At 43.7% G+C, this 18,805-nt stretch overlaps 1 protein-coding gene across 1 annotated transcript in view; it reads right to left on the bottom strand.

Annotated features, from left to right (window-relative positions):
• Positions 1–18,805, bottom strand: part of kif26aa (kinesin family member 26Aa) — a 91,148-nt gene that overhangs the window by 36,246 nt on the left and 36,097 nt on the right. Inside the window, exon 4 of the mRNA XM_053613936.1 lies at positions 14,360–14,517. Within this exon, the coding sequence (XP_053469911.1) occupies positions 14,360–14,517 (158 nt within the window). The remainder of the gene's footprint in view (positions 1–14,359; positions 14,518–18,805) is intronic.

An 18,805-nucleotide genomic window follows, 5' to 3' on the forward strand; every position in this document is an offset into this window, starting at 1 on the left:
ACTGTGCTGTGACCAATAAAGACTTATTATCATTCCATTTTCCACCTTTTCTTTCTGAAGTCACACAAAGATACGCTTGTGTTACTTAACCAAGTGAAACAATGGAATTAATAAACACACAAACACACACACACACACACAAAAACAAACAGGTCGCATGATGCAGTATGCAAATTGCGGCTGCATTATTGGAATCGTTATCATAACACATTACAAACACTATTTAGAATCATGTTATCGTTATTACAGCTCATATTGCATAATAAAGGTACGGTTGTAAAGCCTTTTCAGATTCAGTCGTGTGTGACGCCTCATGTACGGTACGCATCACAACATGATGATATGATATGTGTTTATACTTTGTTATAAATCTGACCTTCCAAGTGATGACTACAGTCCATTCGCTAGCATGGAAAATATGATGGGATCGCCCAGAGACTCTGGGAATACCGATATTCCCTCTCTTCCCCGTGTAAAACTGACCCTGGCTGAAAGGATAAATCGTTTCAGCGTTGCTTATGAAGGATTATAAACTCATTAAAGGGAGTTACACACAAAACAGCGTCTGATCTGCGGTTACGTTGCACTGCATGACATCATCCAGGCACTTTTTCGTTTTTGTGAACATCTCTGCTAAGGCAAGTCTTGAATCATAAAGGCTTTTAAATTATTGAGCGTGTTGCTAGGTCGATAAATCTCTTTCATTTGCGCTGAGAGCCTCTTGTCACAAAAAAAAAGTGGCTAATGTGTGTAAGAATTAGGTCTGAGAGCTGACGGAGACCCGGAAGGTACCTGTCGCTAAATCCAAAGCGTTATCGATTAAAGGCTCTTTCCGTTTCACTTGTTTCAATCCGCGTCAGTGAGCTTTTGTCGTGAGCCGATAGATGAGATGATGCTTGCTTCATCTAGGGATCTCGTGTACTTTCTTTGGGTAAGGTTGAAGGCATCAGCCCCCTTCCTGGACCCCACGTCTCACAGCATGCTAGCATGTCTGGGTTTGCTAGTGACAAACAGACTCATTCAGTCCACCGCCTTCACTCGCTTTTAAAGAAATACTCCCTGTGGTGCCACAGATCAGCTCGAGCTCCAGGCCAAGTATGGAGCTGGCTCCTAATCAAACATTAGCACTAATGTGGTGGTGTGATGTGAGGGCTCAGCTGGTATTCAGCTAACCGCCATCACCGAGAATATTTTTTACCGTTTCTGATTTGTGTTAGTGCTGCCATCTTTACCAGTTTGCTGTCATGTTCATGGTTATACTGGTGTGCTGTTACATTTCGAAATTTCCTCTTGTGTCTCCAGATTTCCTGTCGTGTTTCTGGTTTTCCTGTTGGTTTTCTTATATTTCCGAATTTTTGTGCTGTTGTCATATTTTTGGCTTTTGCTATTTTTTGCTGTCATGCTTCCGAATTTGCTTTCATGTTGAAAAATGTGCTGTTGTGCTTCCGAATTTGCTGCCGCGTTACCGAATTTACTGTTGTGCTTCTGAATTTGCTGTCACGTTACCGAATTTGCTGTCATGTAGCGAATTTGCTGCCGCGTTACCGAATTTGCTGTTGTGCTTCTGAATTTGCTGTTGTGCTTCCGTATTTGCTGTCATGTTACCGAATTTGTTGTCATGCTTCCGAATTTGCTGTTGTGCTTCCGTATTTGCTGTCATGTTAGCGAATTTGCGGTTGTGCTTCCGTATTTGCTGTCATGTTAGCGAATTTGCTGTTGTGCTTCCGTATTTGCTGTCATGTTACCGAATTTGTTGTCATGCTTCCGAATTTGCTGTTGTGCTTCCGTATTTGCTGTCATGTTAGCGAATTTGCTGTTGTGCTTCCGTATTTGCTGTCATGTTAGCGAATTTGCTGTTGTGCTTCCGTATTTGCTGTCGTGCTTCCGTATTTGCTGTCATGTTAGCGAATTTGCTGTTGTGCTTCCGTATTTGCTGTCGTGCTTCCGTATTTGCTGTCATGTTAGCGAATTTGCTGTTGTGCTTCCGTATTTGCTGTCGTGCTTCCGTATTTGCTGTCACGTTAGCGAATTTGCTGTTGTGCTTCCGTATTTGCTGTCGTGCTTCCGAATTTGATGTTGTGCTTCCATATTTGATGCTGTGCTTCCAAATTTGCGGTCAATTACTGAAGTTGCTGATGTGTTTTAAAATTTGTCATGTTACCGCATTTAACGTTATGCTTCCGAATTTGCTGCCATGTTACCGAATTTGCTGTTGTGCTTCCGAATTTGCTGCAGTGTTACCGCATTTACTGTGATGCTTCCCGAATTTGCTGTCACATTACCGAATTCGCTTTTGCATTTCTAAATATCCTGGTGTCTTCTCAAATTTTCGGTCATGTTTTTGGTTTTGCTGTTACGTTGCCAGATTTGCAGCGCTGTTTCTGAATTTGCTCTGGGGTTTATGGTTCTACTCTCGTGTTTCCAAATTTGCTATTTGTTTTTGGTTCCTTTGCACTTGGCTCCTGATGCGCTTTGCACTTACACCGTCGAATCAGCACTTACACCAAGAATCAGAACCAGGAGTAGCATTTCATCCCCCATCACTTTTACAAGAATGATTCCCGCCTTCTCCTCCGCCAGCTATCATTTCTGACGATATCCGGATGAGTTATGTTGCTTTATTGTTCCTCATCTTTTCCCCCCTCACCCTCTGAAATGAAACAGAGTGAGAATGCTTCAGTCTAGAGCAGCTGTGTGTTCTCATGAGGCTAACCTCCAATAACAGGTTAAAATGTTCAGGGTTTTATGGGGGGGGGGGGTGTTTTGGTGTTGTCATTTACAAATGTAAAGCAGGTAATCTCCAGTGATCATATTAGCATTCATGGACAGTGGCACGGGGTATGAAATGAGAGGTAGGATTAGGCAAGTACCTCAGGATAGGAGGCGCTGGGGGAGGAACGAGGGGGTGATGGAAGTTAGCAGGGGGTTTCGTGGAGTATTTCTGGCAGACTGCCAGCATGAGAGCCCGATACATTTCAGTGAATAAATTTCAAACCGAAATTGATTGCGAAAGCCACACCAGACCTGTTTTTCCAAAAGCTTCCCAATTCCCGGGTGATGACCGCCTCGGCACGAAAAAATAAACCAAACCATTAACACTAAATGAGAAGGATTCGCTTTTGAATATTAATACCAATCTGAATCATAAACTGAGCAGAAAAACAAAGATGAGACACTAAACAACAACAGCTGAGCGATTAGGCAGATCAAATTTGAGAAAATAATGATTTTATTCGGTCTCTCTCTATGTTAACAGGTTGTATCCTAGTTGTTTAGACTTTAATTCGAAGTATATTTGATAGTTTGTCTCTAACCTCATTATACCACAGCGCCATTGAATTTCAGATTCAAATTGGTCAAAAGGTGTTGATTAGGGCCTTGTTTACACTAATGGTCTGCACTTATGTAGCGCTTTTTTAACCTTAGCAGTTCTACAAAGTGCTTTACACTGTGTCTCATTCACCCATTCACACACACACACACACACACACACACACACACACACACACACACACACACACACACCAGTAGTAGCAGAGCTGCCACGCAAGGCACTAACTTGCCATCGGGAGCAACTTGGGGTTCAGTGTCTCGCTCAAGGACACTTCAGCATGTGGAGTCACATGGGCCGGGAATCGAACCGCCGGCCCTACGATTAGTGGACGACCCGCTCTACCACCTGATCCACAGCCGCCCCACAGTGCTCGTCCACACTGGCGTTTCCGCTGTGTTTCAGAAACCATCTCCGTTCACACTACATGACCGAATATGTGTCACATGACCATTCGTGCACACTGTGCATGCGCATACAAGTGTAAACAGGAAGTTGGTTGCTAGTCCCAAACCGGCGTTCCGTGTAGAATTTACGCCGCTTGAAATGAGATTTGTTGGTGATTTCTCTAATCGTAGCTCGCCTCTCGCGCATGTAGCAGCTGCAGCATTATAAAATACAGAATTTAACTACACAGTGGCTGCTAAGAACGATGACAAAGCCAGCAAACACAGTGTTGTTGGGTATATGATCGAGGAAGTGTAACGGCCATACGGTAGGGGCCGGACGAATCAGGGAAGGATACTGATCTAAGAGCCAATCAGTGAGCGAATGTGGGTGAAGCCACACCTTGGTTTTCGAAAGTCTTCGTGTTGGTCTGTTTGCACTGAAATGTGAGCCAGGAGTTTTCACTAAGCGGGGTCTTTGGCGTTTCCAAAAGTCTCCGTTTTCGAGGGTCGAAAACGCAGGAGTCGTGTAGGCGACCGGCGTAACCGTAGCAACAGTTATGTGTTTTAAAACGAAAACGCACTAGCGTAAACAGTACGTTCTCTGACAGTAGCACAGGGCTCTATTAATGCGCTTGTTCTTCTAATACCTTATCGTTTCTATAGTAACTATAGCCTTATACGGCGGGCGCTCCGCGTATACGGATTAAGAGGCGTGGGTAAATCTTGACGTTGTGATGTTTTCTGTTTTCTGTACGGGTGTACGGTATGTTTATTTGACAGTCACGGAAGGAGTCTCCAGTGTCAGAGCTTTTATAACCGTCAGCGGTAAAGCTGTAAGATCTCAGACCAGAGGATACGGTATTACTGCCATATCCGAGTGATAGAAAAGATACATCCTGTATATAAGAAAAGCGTACTGTCACATAACTGATCACAATATCGCTGTTATATTGTGGATCATAACCTGAAATGATGACTTGCCAATTTAATGAAAGAAATGACATGTTCTAGGTGAACCATCCAGGTGAGGAGATTTATTTCATTACGTGTGTTACTATTTACAGAACTGTAGCAGAACTGTAATACTATAAATAGACTATATTTGGTATCGTGACAGATCTGTTCACAGGTTCACACGATAATAATAATAATAATAATAATAAAAGTAGGGCGCACAGTGACTGAGTGGTTAGCACGTTCGCCTCACACCTCCAGGGTCGGGGGTTCGATTCCCACCGTGGCCCTGTGTGTGTGTGCAGAGTTTGCATGTTCTCCCCGTGCTGCGGGGGTTTCCTCCAGGTACTCCGGTTTCCTCCCCCAGTACAAACACATGCACGGTAGGCTGATTGGCGTGTCTAAAGTGTCCGTAGTGTATGAATGGGTGTGTGAGTGTGTGTGTGATTGTGCCCTGCGATGGATTGTCACCCTGTCCAGGGTGTACCCCGCCTCGTGCCCCATGCTCCCTGGGATAGACTCCAGGTTCCCCGTGACCCTGAAGAAGGATAAAGTGGTATAGAAGATGGATGGATAATAATAATAATAATAATAATGGTAATAATAATAAACGCAGTCGTGCAGGCCTTCCCGATTTCTCAGGTGCAGAGTCGCTTGTCCTGGAATACGTGTGTCCCGTCCCATTCAGCGCGTGGAGATAAAGAGGTAATACAGACGGGATAAATATAATTATCTTCTCTCACGCTTCCTGCCAGTGTTCGCTGATCCTCTCCGACGACTGACTGTAATGAAAAATGTTTACCCGAGTTGCTTCCTTCATCCTGACGTGTCTCTCGTCTGAGTGTCGCTGTACGCTTCACCTCTGTGTGATTCCCCACAACACACACACACACACACACACACGTCTCTGATAAAACACAATTAAAGCTTCAGTTCCATCAAATCTCACTCACGCTCGTGTACTGTAAACAGAATTACACACAGTAATACAGACGTGTGATTGCTCCGAGAGAGACGAATCTCTCGAATCTCACACACACACACACTCACACACACACTCACACACACACTGCTGTTTTTAATACATTTCTCATCATGCTGTACTTACTAGGATGGAGAAAAAGCAATGGGAAGAAGGTGGAGGAAGAGAGAGAGACAGAACATGAGACAGAGCTCGAGGAGTGAGAAGCAGTTCAGGCGGCTGAGAGGACGAGAAAGAAAGAGAGGACGAAAACGCCGAGCGAGCGAGCGTGACGATTTGTCCACAGGAGGACGAGTCCAGAAGAGAATAAGAGAAGAAATATCGCACTCTGATCCTCTTGAAAAGCGGAAAAAGGCACGAGTAAGAGATGACAGAATTGTTATACGGTTGCGGCGCAAACGTGTTTATTTTCGCACAACCGCACATCCTGAAGTGTTTTATTCCTCTTACAGCGCAGCAATTCGCCATGGTTACGAGGTTTTCCTTACGGAAGGACAACGCGGTGCAGTTTCTATCCGTTTAGACGCTACTCGCATCGTAGCGTTCACACAGTCGTTCCCTCACCAGGTTCTCTTTTCTCTCTCAGCTAGTCACGGTAGAGAGAAGGCGTACGCTGGAGAAAAACGAAAGGAATTTGACCTTTCGTAACTTATACGTGTAAAGATTTCATTCAAACGCTTTAAAAATCAGCGCAGTTATAAATAATTACACCTGAGAGAGAGGCCGTTTTCTCCACCTCACCTCACCCCATTGCTCCTGCGGTGGGGGGCGTGGCTTATGAACTCGATTTGCATATTGGAGGACCTTTAATCTGATTGGGTCTTGAGTGATGTTTCCAACATTTCTTGTCTTCAGTGTGGAGTGTTTTGCGGCGTCGTATTTCAGTAGAGGTTCCGTGTGTGTGTTTAAAGAGTCGCGCTGGGTTCTGCTAGCTCGGACTGTATAAAGACGTAACCACGTAGGTGTTTGTTCTCATTACAGCACTACTGTAGCTAGCTCTTTAGCAGTACTGATCGCTTACAATATCAGATATCTCCAAATAAGAAGAAACAAAGTTTTGTACACTATGAGCACTTATTAGTGTTTAGATGAACATCACTTATTTAACCGTCACCACTGGAAATAATTCAAACACACGCAAATAGATGAAAGAAGGACGCGGCAGTTTGATTGATGTGTTCGAGTCGTGTTTATTTAACGGTTTAAATCAAGCAGATTTGACTTCAAATGCCACGAAGTTCACTTTACTTAAAACTGAAAGCAAACGCAAGTCATTTATTTAAAAGCGAACGTTACTGACTGTATTCCAGTGTCATGCATCCAGACCGGAGTTAACCGTGCTCGTCGCCGTTTATTTCATTTATTCCTCTACGTCCTTTATTCAAGTACGTAAAGGGAACGTGATCAGATGAAGCGATTTAAAATTACTCACTTGAAGTAAGCTGTGCTTGATACTTAATTAAGTTAATCACTTGACGTGAAATAAATAATGAAATGTCACTAAAATGTTTGGGGTTTTTTTCCGTGTAGTTAAAGTTAAACGGGATTTCCCTGCAGGATTCCGCCATTTTGCGAGCGCAGAAATTACATTACGTTTACGGCATTTTTGGCAGACGCCCTTATCCGGAGCAACTTAGAATTCTCTCATTTATTCAGCTGAGCCGGCGAGGGTTAAGGGCCTTGCTCAAGGTCCCAGCGCTGGCAGCTTGCCAGTGACCTTCTGATCCGAAGGCCAACGCCTTAACCGCCGAGCTTCCGCTTCCCTGTAAATGAACGCCAAATCGAGGAAACATATTCGAAGGAGCGTGCAATTCTTCAAAATTACCGCAGATTTGAGCCAAGATGCGTCACGTGACGCCATCGCGACACGTACTCAGCCGAAGCGCTCTTGGGTTCGCGTGCGTCAAGCGTGAGTACAGCTAAAAGGTCTCGTTTACCAACAAACATCGCTGCGAAAGAGCGCGCGGAACAGTCACAAATAAACTCCGCGAAATCCTGGTTTCACCAGGAGGAACGACACTCAAGCTACACAAACGTGAGGTAAAGCCCCGGAGACTCGCTCAGATTTACGTCACTCTGCTCTAAACTTCACTTCCGAACACACGCTTGCACTGTATTTATTACACTACTGTGTGACGCTACCGTAAAGAGTACGAACGCTGAAATACTCATTTCAGGGGCAACATGAAACTCAGCTGCATCTCCCCGTGTCCCTGTCTTACTGTACGTCTACAAGATTAATATCTACATCATTAATATTTTGCTTACTGTCGTTAACTGATGCGTGAACAACGGCTTCGCATGAACTATCACTTACACTCTGTGCCACGGTCACATTCCAAAATTCATACAGTATATCATGAACACTGATTTAGAACGCTGAATAAATGTTGGACTTTAGAGGTGTCTTGAGATAAAGTCGTGTGTGTGTGTGTGTGTGTGTTTAATCACTGCTTGATGCCTAAGGCCATCGCTCAGACAGTGTGGAGAACAAGCTGTGAGAGAGAGAGATAGAGTGAGAGAGAGAGAGAGAGAACTCCAGGTGCTACCTGCTAAATATAATGCATAAACCATCACCACACAAGGAGGAAATTTAAATTTAAGCCACGTAGGTGCGTTTACGGCTTCACGATCACTTTTATTTTGCTCAGTATTAAACCCTCACGATCAGTCACCCCATTTCAGGAAATGAGTCAAATAAATGCTTTTGGCTTCATTATCGTTTCGTAGTGCATTTCGTTTTTTATATCAGGTGCCAATACTTCTGGAGCTGACCGAACACCCCGGCGTTACTTTAAGACGATGGTTACGCCAATCTTTCTGAAATGACAGCTGTTTTTTGTGCTGTATTTTCTGAAAAACAAATGAAAAACGAAACATAGTACGGCGCGCTCGAGAGCCTCTCCTGGAGTCGTATGAAAGCTGCAGTAGAAGATATTTTTGATATTTTCTCCCGACACGCAAGAACCAACGCTGCTTTTATCTGTGAATCTTTGAAGGCGAGATTTCATGCGACCCTCCGCTGGAAGAAGAAAAAAGAAAAGAAAAGAAAAGAAAAGAGAAAACCCCGCTCACTCCCAGCACCTGGGTTTTAGAACAATCCACTGATACCACATTGTTTCAGTTCTTCTCCTCACGTGCTCATGATTGTTGTGTACGAGCTGTAAAAACCTGATGTAGCCCGAAAAGGACAAAAAAAAAGAATTGAATTTACTTGATTGAAATGCGTCAATCACGAAATGTTTCTTTAGTTATAACCCCTCTCTCCGGCGCCACTCGGAAGGGGACGGGTTCGTGTTTGAGACCGGTTCCTCTCACGACCGGGATATCAGATTGGACATCTGGGTGTCTATACTGTTTTAAAATAATTCATTTAATTTCAGTTAATCAGAACTTCCTGCTGTTTTTGAATACGGAGATAGAGATGTGTATTTTTCTTTCGAGTGGAAAGGTGCTTTCAAATAATTTCAGAATAAAAGAGTTAGTGATCATGTTCCTTTGATTGCTTTTGGTGTTTCTCGCAGCGAGACTGAGATTCTATATGTTTGGAGTCTGATCTATGCGATTAATGTTCTGACCCTCGCTTCACACTCGCATTACGAGCCTGATGTTTAACTGGGGTTTCTTTTTAAGAGGTAAAAAAGTCATTTTAAGTCTATTAAGTCTGTAATGGACATCGTTGATGAGCTGGCGTTCGCTGGATAAACACCAGACATTAGTTTTGTTTTGTTTTGTTTTGTTTTGTTCGGGCGGCTGTGGATCAGGTGGTAGAGCGGGTCGTCCACTAATCGTAGGGTTGGCGGGTCGATTCCCAGCCCACATGACTCCACGTGACTCCACGTGACTCCACATGACTCCCCGTGACTCCACGTGACTCCCCGTGACTCCACGTGACTCCACGTGACTCCACATGACTCCCTAAGACTCCACATGACTCCACATCCCGAAGTGCCCTTGGGCAAGACACTGAACCCCAAGTTGTTCCTAATGGCAAGTAAGCACCTTGCATTGCATCTCTGCTACCATTGGTGTGTGTGTGTGTGTGTGTGTATGTGTGTGTGAGTGTGTGGGTGAATGAGAATCAGTGTAAAGCGCTTGATCTGAAAAGGTTCAAAAAGAATCAATTCTAATTTGAATATAATCTAATAACAGATAATAAAATGTTCAGTGACCCAGATTTAAGGATAAGTTTTAACACTACAGTAGTTCGCTAGAAAAAGAGGTCATGAAACCTGTGATAATCTCGGAAAAGTGAATCGCGACAAAATCGATCAGACAGTAAAACTGCTGAATTGCTGAAGTTAGACACCCTAGGTGTTAGCTGAACAAAAAAATGATAATTAAATTGTTAAACTTGGACGTTGTATTCGATGGAGCATTGAAAACAAACCAAGCAGGCCTCTTTCAGATGATATCATTGACCCAAATAAGTGTGCATGTGTATACTGTGTGTGTGTGTGTGTGTGTGTGTGTGTGTGTGTGTCTGTGTTCCCTCTCACTGACTTGTTTACCACAGTGCCAAACAGTGAAAGGGAGAATGTCACAACAGCGTCTCATCCAAAGTGCCGTTAGTCAGCCACGGGGGGTCGAAGGTCACTGAAACCGGAGGCGGTGTGCACGATTATGTCATCCTGACTCAGCCTGACTCCGGCAGCTCAGCGTGCGAGCGTTAGAGCCGAGAGACAACCAGATATACACCGCTGATATAAAGAAAATATTCCGCCTGCATTTAAGTCTTTATATGATGTATACATATCCATACATATACAAATACATTTACATATATATATATATATATATATATATATATATATATATATATATATATATATACAGTACGTGTGTGTGTGTGTGTGTGTGTGTAACATATATGATATTATACATCTCTTTATATTTGTCTTTCTCTTTTGTCTTACAACTGTGCATCCATGGCATCTTGCTTTCAGAGACCTTGGACAAGATGTGTGTGTGTGTGTGTGTGTGTGTGTGTGTGTGTGTGTGTCTGCTGGACATCAAGGCCAAACCGAGGACACGGGTTATACAGGACAAAGGAAACAACACCTGCTGAGAAATAAATAAAGCTCCCAGATTCCTTTCTGCGTATCGGAAAGGACGCTTAAAAGAATGAACGCAGAAATCAATGTCCTTTTCGACAAGAGAGCGATGGTGAGAATATTGCGAAACCTCCGCCACGCTGCTCGTCTTCTCTTGCGTTTGTTTTCTAATCCTCCGCTGTATTCAGGTCAGGCGTACAGACTATAAGCGAGAAAATACGAAGTACAACAAAACAGCAGTAGGAGTTTAATAGTGGCGCTAACCAGGCATAACGAGACACAGGTGAGAGTGATCACGTATCATGTGACAAGATCATGTGACGCGCAGGGGCTGATGGGTGGAGAACCACATACAACGTCCTACTTTTCTATCCACTTAAGAGTTACATGTAAAATTTCATGAAACACATTCGTTGTTATAAACAGGCGTTCACTCATCAGCTTCTCTTGTCTCGCTTGAAGTGAATTAGACCAAAACAACAACAACAACAACAACAACAACAACACAGAAATGAAAGTTAAAGTTACGGCTTTTCCTAGCGCTAACACTGGAGACTCCTTCCATAAACGTTGCATAAACATCTGCTTGGAGAAAATGCCACTATACTATATAACAGTTGCACAAGTGCTGATGGCTGTACGTGTCCCTGTGAACGAGCTGTTGCCGTGGAAACGGTAACGTATTAAAAGAACATTATCTGCTGTTCTAGAAAAATCGATCAACCAATCAGAATCCAGAATTCAACAGCAGTGCCGTGGAGATAAATCGAAATGAATCTAAGGCGTGTCCGGCACCTTAGCACAACCTCATCTGACACGCAAACACACACACACACACGCACACACACACACACACAGTCCAGGGTGTGTTTATCTCTTCTGTGGGTGTAGAACGCCTGTGGCTGTGCGGTGGTGAAGGTGTGTAGTTTACAGACTGTATTTAGTTATACCAGCTCGTACACTGTCGAATTCTGGATTCTGATTGGTCAGAAGCTGTTGATTCATTTCCTAGAACAGCAGCTGTGACAGTAGTGCATCTACAAAGCACAGGTTTATATTAACGCGCTTGTTCCGCTTGTTCTAACCCTCACCCTAACCCTATTGTTACTATAGCAACAGCTCGTTCACAGGGATGCTGCACCTAAACTTTATATGAGCTGCTCGATTCACTTTTGCTCCATTTGTGTGTGCTTTAGTTTGAAAGGAACATCGTGGACTTTGGTGTAATAATATGACTACCTGATGCATTCACACTAAATATTCTCCTGCGCTCACTCGGCAGAACACCGTCCTCTCGCCCGTTTGGGGTTTTTTGTTGTAGTAGTTAAGATCTATGACATTCCACTGTATTATTCTGTGCTGCTGTGTACGACTCTGAAGATTCACTGAGACTGCTCAGTGCTGACACCATCGCCAGCGGCTACCGAGAGAGAGAGAGAGAGAGAGAGACAGAGAGAGAGAGACAGGGAGAGAGAGAGAGAGACAGAGAGAGAGAGAGAGAGAGACAGAGAGAGAGAGACAGGGAGAGAGAGAGAGAGAGAGAGAGAGAGCATGAGAGAGACAGAGAGAGACAGAGAGAGAGATAGAGAGACACACAGAGAGAGACAGAGAGAGAGAAGGAGAGACACAGAGAGAGACAGAGAGAGAGATAGAGAGACACACAGAGAGAGACAGAGAGAGAGAAGGAGAGACACAGAGAGAGACAGAGAGAGACAGGGAGAGATAGAGAGAGAGAGAGAGAGACAGAGAGAGATAGAGTGAGGGAGACAGAGAGAGAGAGAGAGAGAGAGAGAGAGAGACAGAGAGAGAGAGATAGAGAGACACAGAGAGAGAGAGAGATAGAGAGACACACAGAGAGAGACAGAGAGAGAGAGATAGAGAGAGAGAGATAGAGAGACACAGAGAGAGAGAGAGAGAGATAGAGAGACACACAGAGAGAGACAGAGAGAGAGAGATAGAGAGACACAGAGAGAGATAGAGTGAGAGAGACAGAGAGCTGGGACTGAGGGAACAGAGGTCGCAGAGGAAGGCCATGAAAAATTCACTGTATGGTACCCAGACAGCACGCGAGCTTTCAGTGTTCCGTCGTATCAGTTCATATCAAACATCCCTCCTTGTTTCTAATGGTCTGCAATGGAAAGTTAATGGAATGTGGTGCCTTGCTTAATTTCATTCTTACAGTAATCATCAACACATAAAACCCGGTTCTACTGGGTTCCTGTAGTATTTTATAACAACCAGAAAATCTCTAATGGAGCTCTACAGGAATCTGATGGAAACCATTAAACCAATCCTGATTACACAATATACACCATTAGAGATTCTACTAATGGACTGTATTATTCATGTATGTATGTATGTATGTATCTGTCTGTCTGTCTGTCTATCACTTTAGAACAAATCCCACAACAGGCAGAGCAATCGTCCTATGATCCAGAGATCGGTGAGTTGGAATCACGACAATGCCACGGCTGGGATTCGACCAGCTGTCGGTGTGGGAGGGGCATTACTCTCTCTCCCCTGTCAATCACACTGACACTAACCAATCATGTGCATCTGTGAGCTCGTGTATGTGGAAGAGTGCAGATACATGAGCAGGTGTGTTACGCTGCCTTGTGACACAACATGAGCGGATGTTGTTGTTGTTGTTGTTGTTTTTTTTAACGTTGTTCATTTTATTCAGTTAAAGCAGATATTTTCTTATTAGTAATTTAATTTTTTTTCCATGACTCCATGAAGGTAATGATAATAAACCAAGCCTACTGTACATATTAAAATGTTTCAGTGAGTGATAAAAACTGTGTCTACTTTATTATATATTTATACATTTATTAACAAAACAAAGTGGAAACTTAAAAGCCATCATTTTTGTGACATCATCTACACTAATGTAAAATAATGCTAACAGTTTAAAGCTAGAGTTAGTGATTTCAGTGCACCCTTCAAAACCACATCCCTAAAACCCCTGGAGCGTTCTAAATGGAAAGGTAACATGATTGACAGGTGAGTAGAAACATCTTGATCGGTTGGGTGCTGCTAATCCAAGTCACTGTATTCCTGTAATGTTCACGAAATGACTAAAATGTCTTAGGAGCAAGAACAACGCAGTTTATACACGAGTATGCAGATTGGGCATGTGTTATCCTAGCTTCCTGATTAGCTAGCTAGCTGATGGTTTGTTAATGGTTGACAGGAGTTGGGTTTGAGCATCTCCGTGTATATTTATTTAAGATCAGCAGCTGAAAGTGTCAAAATAGAACATTATTATGACAACCACCAACAAGAGCTAAGTTAGCTAAGTTAGCTAGCTCGCCAGCGCAGTGCACATGTTCTGGGAGAGCCACGCTGTCTTGCTCTAATCAGAAGTGATCGGTGCAAAGCTGGTGCTATGAATGAAATAAGCTCATATATACTGTAGGCCCTTCATCAAATTAGTTTTAGAAATCGCTACTGAGTAACTCTTAGGGTCAGGGTTACTTTTTTTTCAAGGAAATGCTGTCATCAGGATTCAGAGAAAATCCGTCTAGCATCAAGTCATCTATCAAAGCCTCTAACTGTGATTAAAATGACGTTCCGCCAATGTTTGATCCAAGAACTGCACTGTCGTACGAACATAAGATGAGATAAAAAAGTATGTTTCTGGGCTTACCTGAGGAAGAACGAGGCTGCAGAGCAGCTTTGAGCTGGAGGTGGAGATGTCACCCGGCTGCTCCGTCTGTTCCCTTTCAGAGCGATGGAGGGAATAGCACTGACTCGGCTAGAACATGAAGTTTCAGGAGCCCCGCTGTCCTTGTCTGGAGCCAGACTCTGTAGAGGAAATAGAACAGACGCTAACGAACACAAATTTTTCAGGTGAAGAAATGATTTTAGAGGTCTGCCATTTAGTCCTTGGCCTTGACTTCCTGTTTCAGTGGAAGTTACATCAACACATCGAATAATGCTACACGTTTCAAGGCACTTCACGGGGACTTTACGCTCAAAAGTGACATCAGTTTATACGTGGAGAAAGGTCCTCATGTTCAGAATATCCAGGTTATACAGCTGCTTCAGCTGAAATCATGCGTGACTCAGACTTTGAGGGATGAACAGTGATGTAACGCAATTCTGTGTACCACATCAGGAACATGCAGGAAAGACTCTGAAAGTGGCTATGGTGAGAAAAGTCAGCCTCAGAGAGGAAACGTCAAAAGGTATTACAGAAGCGTTTCTCCCAGTATAATCTCAAAGCCGAGCCACGGGGAAGGGGCAGTAGCCGTAAGCTAGTCTTCTGGAAGATCGATGTGATTTCACAGACGAAGTCCTGGCAGAGGTCAATGGGAAATATTGACTAAACGAGCACTTAACGTAGTTAGCACGAGTTCCAGCACTTAACGTATTAGAAAGATCAAACCACGACAGGACAATGCAAGTATCACTGTGGTCTAATCTGGAGATCTTGAGCTTTTTTCAGTTATACTTTTACGTTTTTATTCAAACTCCCGGGAAACATTGGCGAGCCCATGCAAGTTATCAGATAAGAGATAAAGCAACGGTAATCTCGTATAGTATATATACTGTTGTGTCTCATATTTCCCCAAATCTTATTATTTGTAAAGCAATTTAGGAGCTTTAGATCCCTAGTGAAGAAACCCAAGGCAACAGGGGTGAGGAAAACCGGTCCGTACAGGAGTTTTCTTGTGATTGTTGTGGCCAAAAATGCTCGATTTTGGTGCGGCTTTTGTTTATTTTAAACGTACGATGCAATTTATGGAGATTTTTGTGCTTTTTTTTGCGGCAAACTACTCGGATCACAATTGCGCAAAATGGCCTTTCACAGAGATGTTTGTTGGTAAACGAGAGCTGTACTCGTGTTTCGACGCACGTTAATCGAAGAGTGCTTTGTCGTGACGACGTCACGTGACGTGTCTCGGCCCGAATCTGCGGAAAATCCGCCGTCATTTTGAAAAACCGCAAGCGACAGATCATTTCCGCGATCGCAAAGTCGCCAAATCCTGGAGGGACGGGAAAACTCCCTGACCCTATGTAAACACTAGCGAGTGACAGGTCTTGCTAGCGTCGAATGTCATTTGCCTGGTGTAAATATGTTTTGTCTGCTGCTGTTGTTGCTCGTGGGTGTGGCCCGTCCAGTTTTCAGTGTGAATGTGGCACTAAAGCTGGTCTAAAGCTGAAATTGCAGCTCTGTGTCACACTCGTACAAAGGAAATGAAAGGTCGCCTGTCGCTTTGCTTGTGTGAAGGCAGGGTTAGCGAAATTCACTTCCACAGTCTCAGTGAAATCTCATCCATCTCTCTCTCTCTCAAAAGAATTGATCAAAAGGAATCCCAGCTCTAATCCCAGCTTTTCTACCCGGTGCTATCACTCTTGCTTTCACCTTACTAAATCTTTAAGCTACTGCAGGCGACTGATAACATCATCAAAGCACCTTCAGAGCTGACCTCGCTCGTGACGTGATATCATCCGCAAAATTGGTTCTCGAACCATCGGTACACACCTCTCACGTACACACCTCACGCATACATTAGGAACCTGCCCCACATACAACCGGCATACGTTATATAATACGAAACAAACCACACACGCACACAAAAGCATGACATGTCATCTTCACATTTCTCTGCATGGCAAGCAGCTGAAACAGGAAGCCATGACGGGAATGGCAGAGCCGTGATCTTCTTCTGACAGCTTGACGGAGAGATAACGAGGGCGGAAGAATCTGACGCGCTCACGTGGTGGTAGAAATAAGACCCCTCGTACCAGAGTGCAGCTGAGCACACTAATTCACAATTCGTTTCTCTCTCAGTAATTACATCCTCATGTCTGAGTCTGCCATTAGTGCGCAGCAGGGACGGACGTGTCTAGTTCACAATGGACGGCTCCTTTTTCTCCTAATTAATTTGAACGTGTGTTAAAACATCTCAGGCAGCCCAGGAGAGAGAGAGAGAGAGAGAGAGAGAGTTGGTGTGGACTGATAAAGGCTGTGCTAGATGAATATTCATTTCGGAAATGGCGGTGTATTCATCACAGCTAATTACACGACAAAATTACAGACAATTAATAAACATTAGACTCTTTAATAACCATAACACACACTCTGTCTTCTATACAAACATCTATAGATCCACCTCACTTTCTTCTTCTTTATCTTTATCTCGTATTATCCAACAGCGCTGTTGAATCCTGGATCGTGATTGGTCAGGAGGTGTTGATTAGTCTTGCATAACAGCAGCTCTGACAGTGGCGCAGCTGCAAATCACGGGTTTATTATTAATGCGCTGGTTCGAATACGTTATCGTTTCTATAGTAACAGATCGTTCACAGGGACTTTCATGGAAAAGGATTTTAAAAAATCACTGATTTGGCGAAGTACGGAGATGTTTATGTAACATTTACGGAAGGAGTCTCCAGTGTCAGCGCTTTAGTCAGAGCTAAAACTGTACCTTTACGTTTTCTGACATCTTCAGTTTATGTTTTGTGTTGTTTTTTTGTCTTATCAACGTCAAGAGAGAGAGAGAGAGAGAGAGAGAGAAAGAGAGGCTGCTGCGTTAACGATAGTTCATCAGTCCGTAGAATTGGCGTACTCAGTTTGGCGAAACTGCAATCGCACGAAATAGTTTTGCACGGTCTTTCACGGTGATGTTTGTTTGGTAAAGGAGACCTTTTAGGTGTACTGGTGTTCGACGCACTTGAACGGAAGAGAGGGTTGGCTGAATGCCCGCTGTGATGATGTCACACGACTCGCCTTGGCCCAAATCTGTGGAAAATCTGCGGCCATTTTGATAAATCTCAGACTGACTGCTTTATAGCTGATTACTGGACCCGTGTTCATGTTGCTGGTCATTTCACTTCTGCTTTGGGCTGAGGAATTGTGTTGACCATCCCAACAAGTGCATCATTCATCTTCATTAAACTCTTTGTCCTGGTCAGGGTCTCGGAAAATCCAGAGTCTGTCCCAGGAAAGCTGAGCATGAGTTGGGAATAGACCCTGAATGGTACACCAGTCCATCACAGAGCACAACACACACGCACACACACATGCATTCACAGCTAGGGGTGATTTAGTGTCACCAATCCACCTACCGACATGTTTTTTTAGGAGGTGGAGGAAACCCACATGGACACGTGGAGAACCCTGGAGCTGTGAGATGGTAACGCTATCTACCCTGCCACTATGATGCCTTAGGTAGACATTACAATAAATAAATAAATAAATAAATGATTAGCATATTCCTTTAAGTTCTTTAGATGATGCTGTGTCACACTGCATCCAAGCTTCTCTCCGTTGTTATTACTGCTACAAGATAAACGAAAGAGCAAATATTCAGATCATGTCCTTTACAGCATCAGAGCAGTGGCAGGTTAAAACAGTCCCAGATGGACGTCAGGTGCCGTTTTTACCCTGCGGTAAGGCCGCTGTGCCATCTGTTTACAATTTGCCATCCTGGCTCCCTCCCGACCTTCACACCAGCCTCGACTCGGGCACTTCAGCGCTCTAATTTAGCCAGCCTGGGAGACGAGGAGTTATTTGACTGCAGAGCTGACCATTAAGACGTGAGGCTTATCCTGAAGCACAGACAAACCTGCCTGTGTGTCTCACTTGAAATTCCTCAGCAGGTCTGCTCTCAGCAGCTGTCTTGGTGCAAACATCCTTCAGCATCCAAACTAACAACCTACTCTGACCCAAAGCTGAAAAAAAATCTCAAGGTCTAATTGCTTTTCCATCTCTGTGAGAACCTTACTGGTGTGCTTGCACCTCAACATCACCTCTGTAACACCAAATGTACAAAAACTGCTTCCGCCTGTGAATTTGTCGCCTTATGACAGGACGTGAAGTGACTGCTCATGCACAAAATACATTTAGTAGTAGAAGATGGTTATGTTTTGTTATTATATTGTGAATAAAATCTGTTTTGCTGTTCAGGTGTTGTACTTCATGCACACGATCAACCCACAGAGCATCATGACAACCAACCTGCCAAAAAAATAAATCAATATGGCCACAAGCTGTTAGACGAGTGAGTATACGTGATAAAGTTCAGATTTGATGTCTCCATGGAAACCCTGATCATTCATTATGGTCTACCGTAAAAGGTAAAAA

This window comes from Ictalurus furcatus, chromosome 25 (genome assembly GCF_023375685.1).
Source record: "Ictalurus furcatus strain D&B chromosome 25, Billie_1.0, whole genome shotgun sequence".
NCBI lineage: Eukaryota > Metazoa > Chordata > Actinopteri > Siluriformes > Ictaluridae > Ictalurus > Ictalurus furcatus.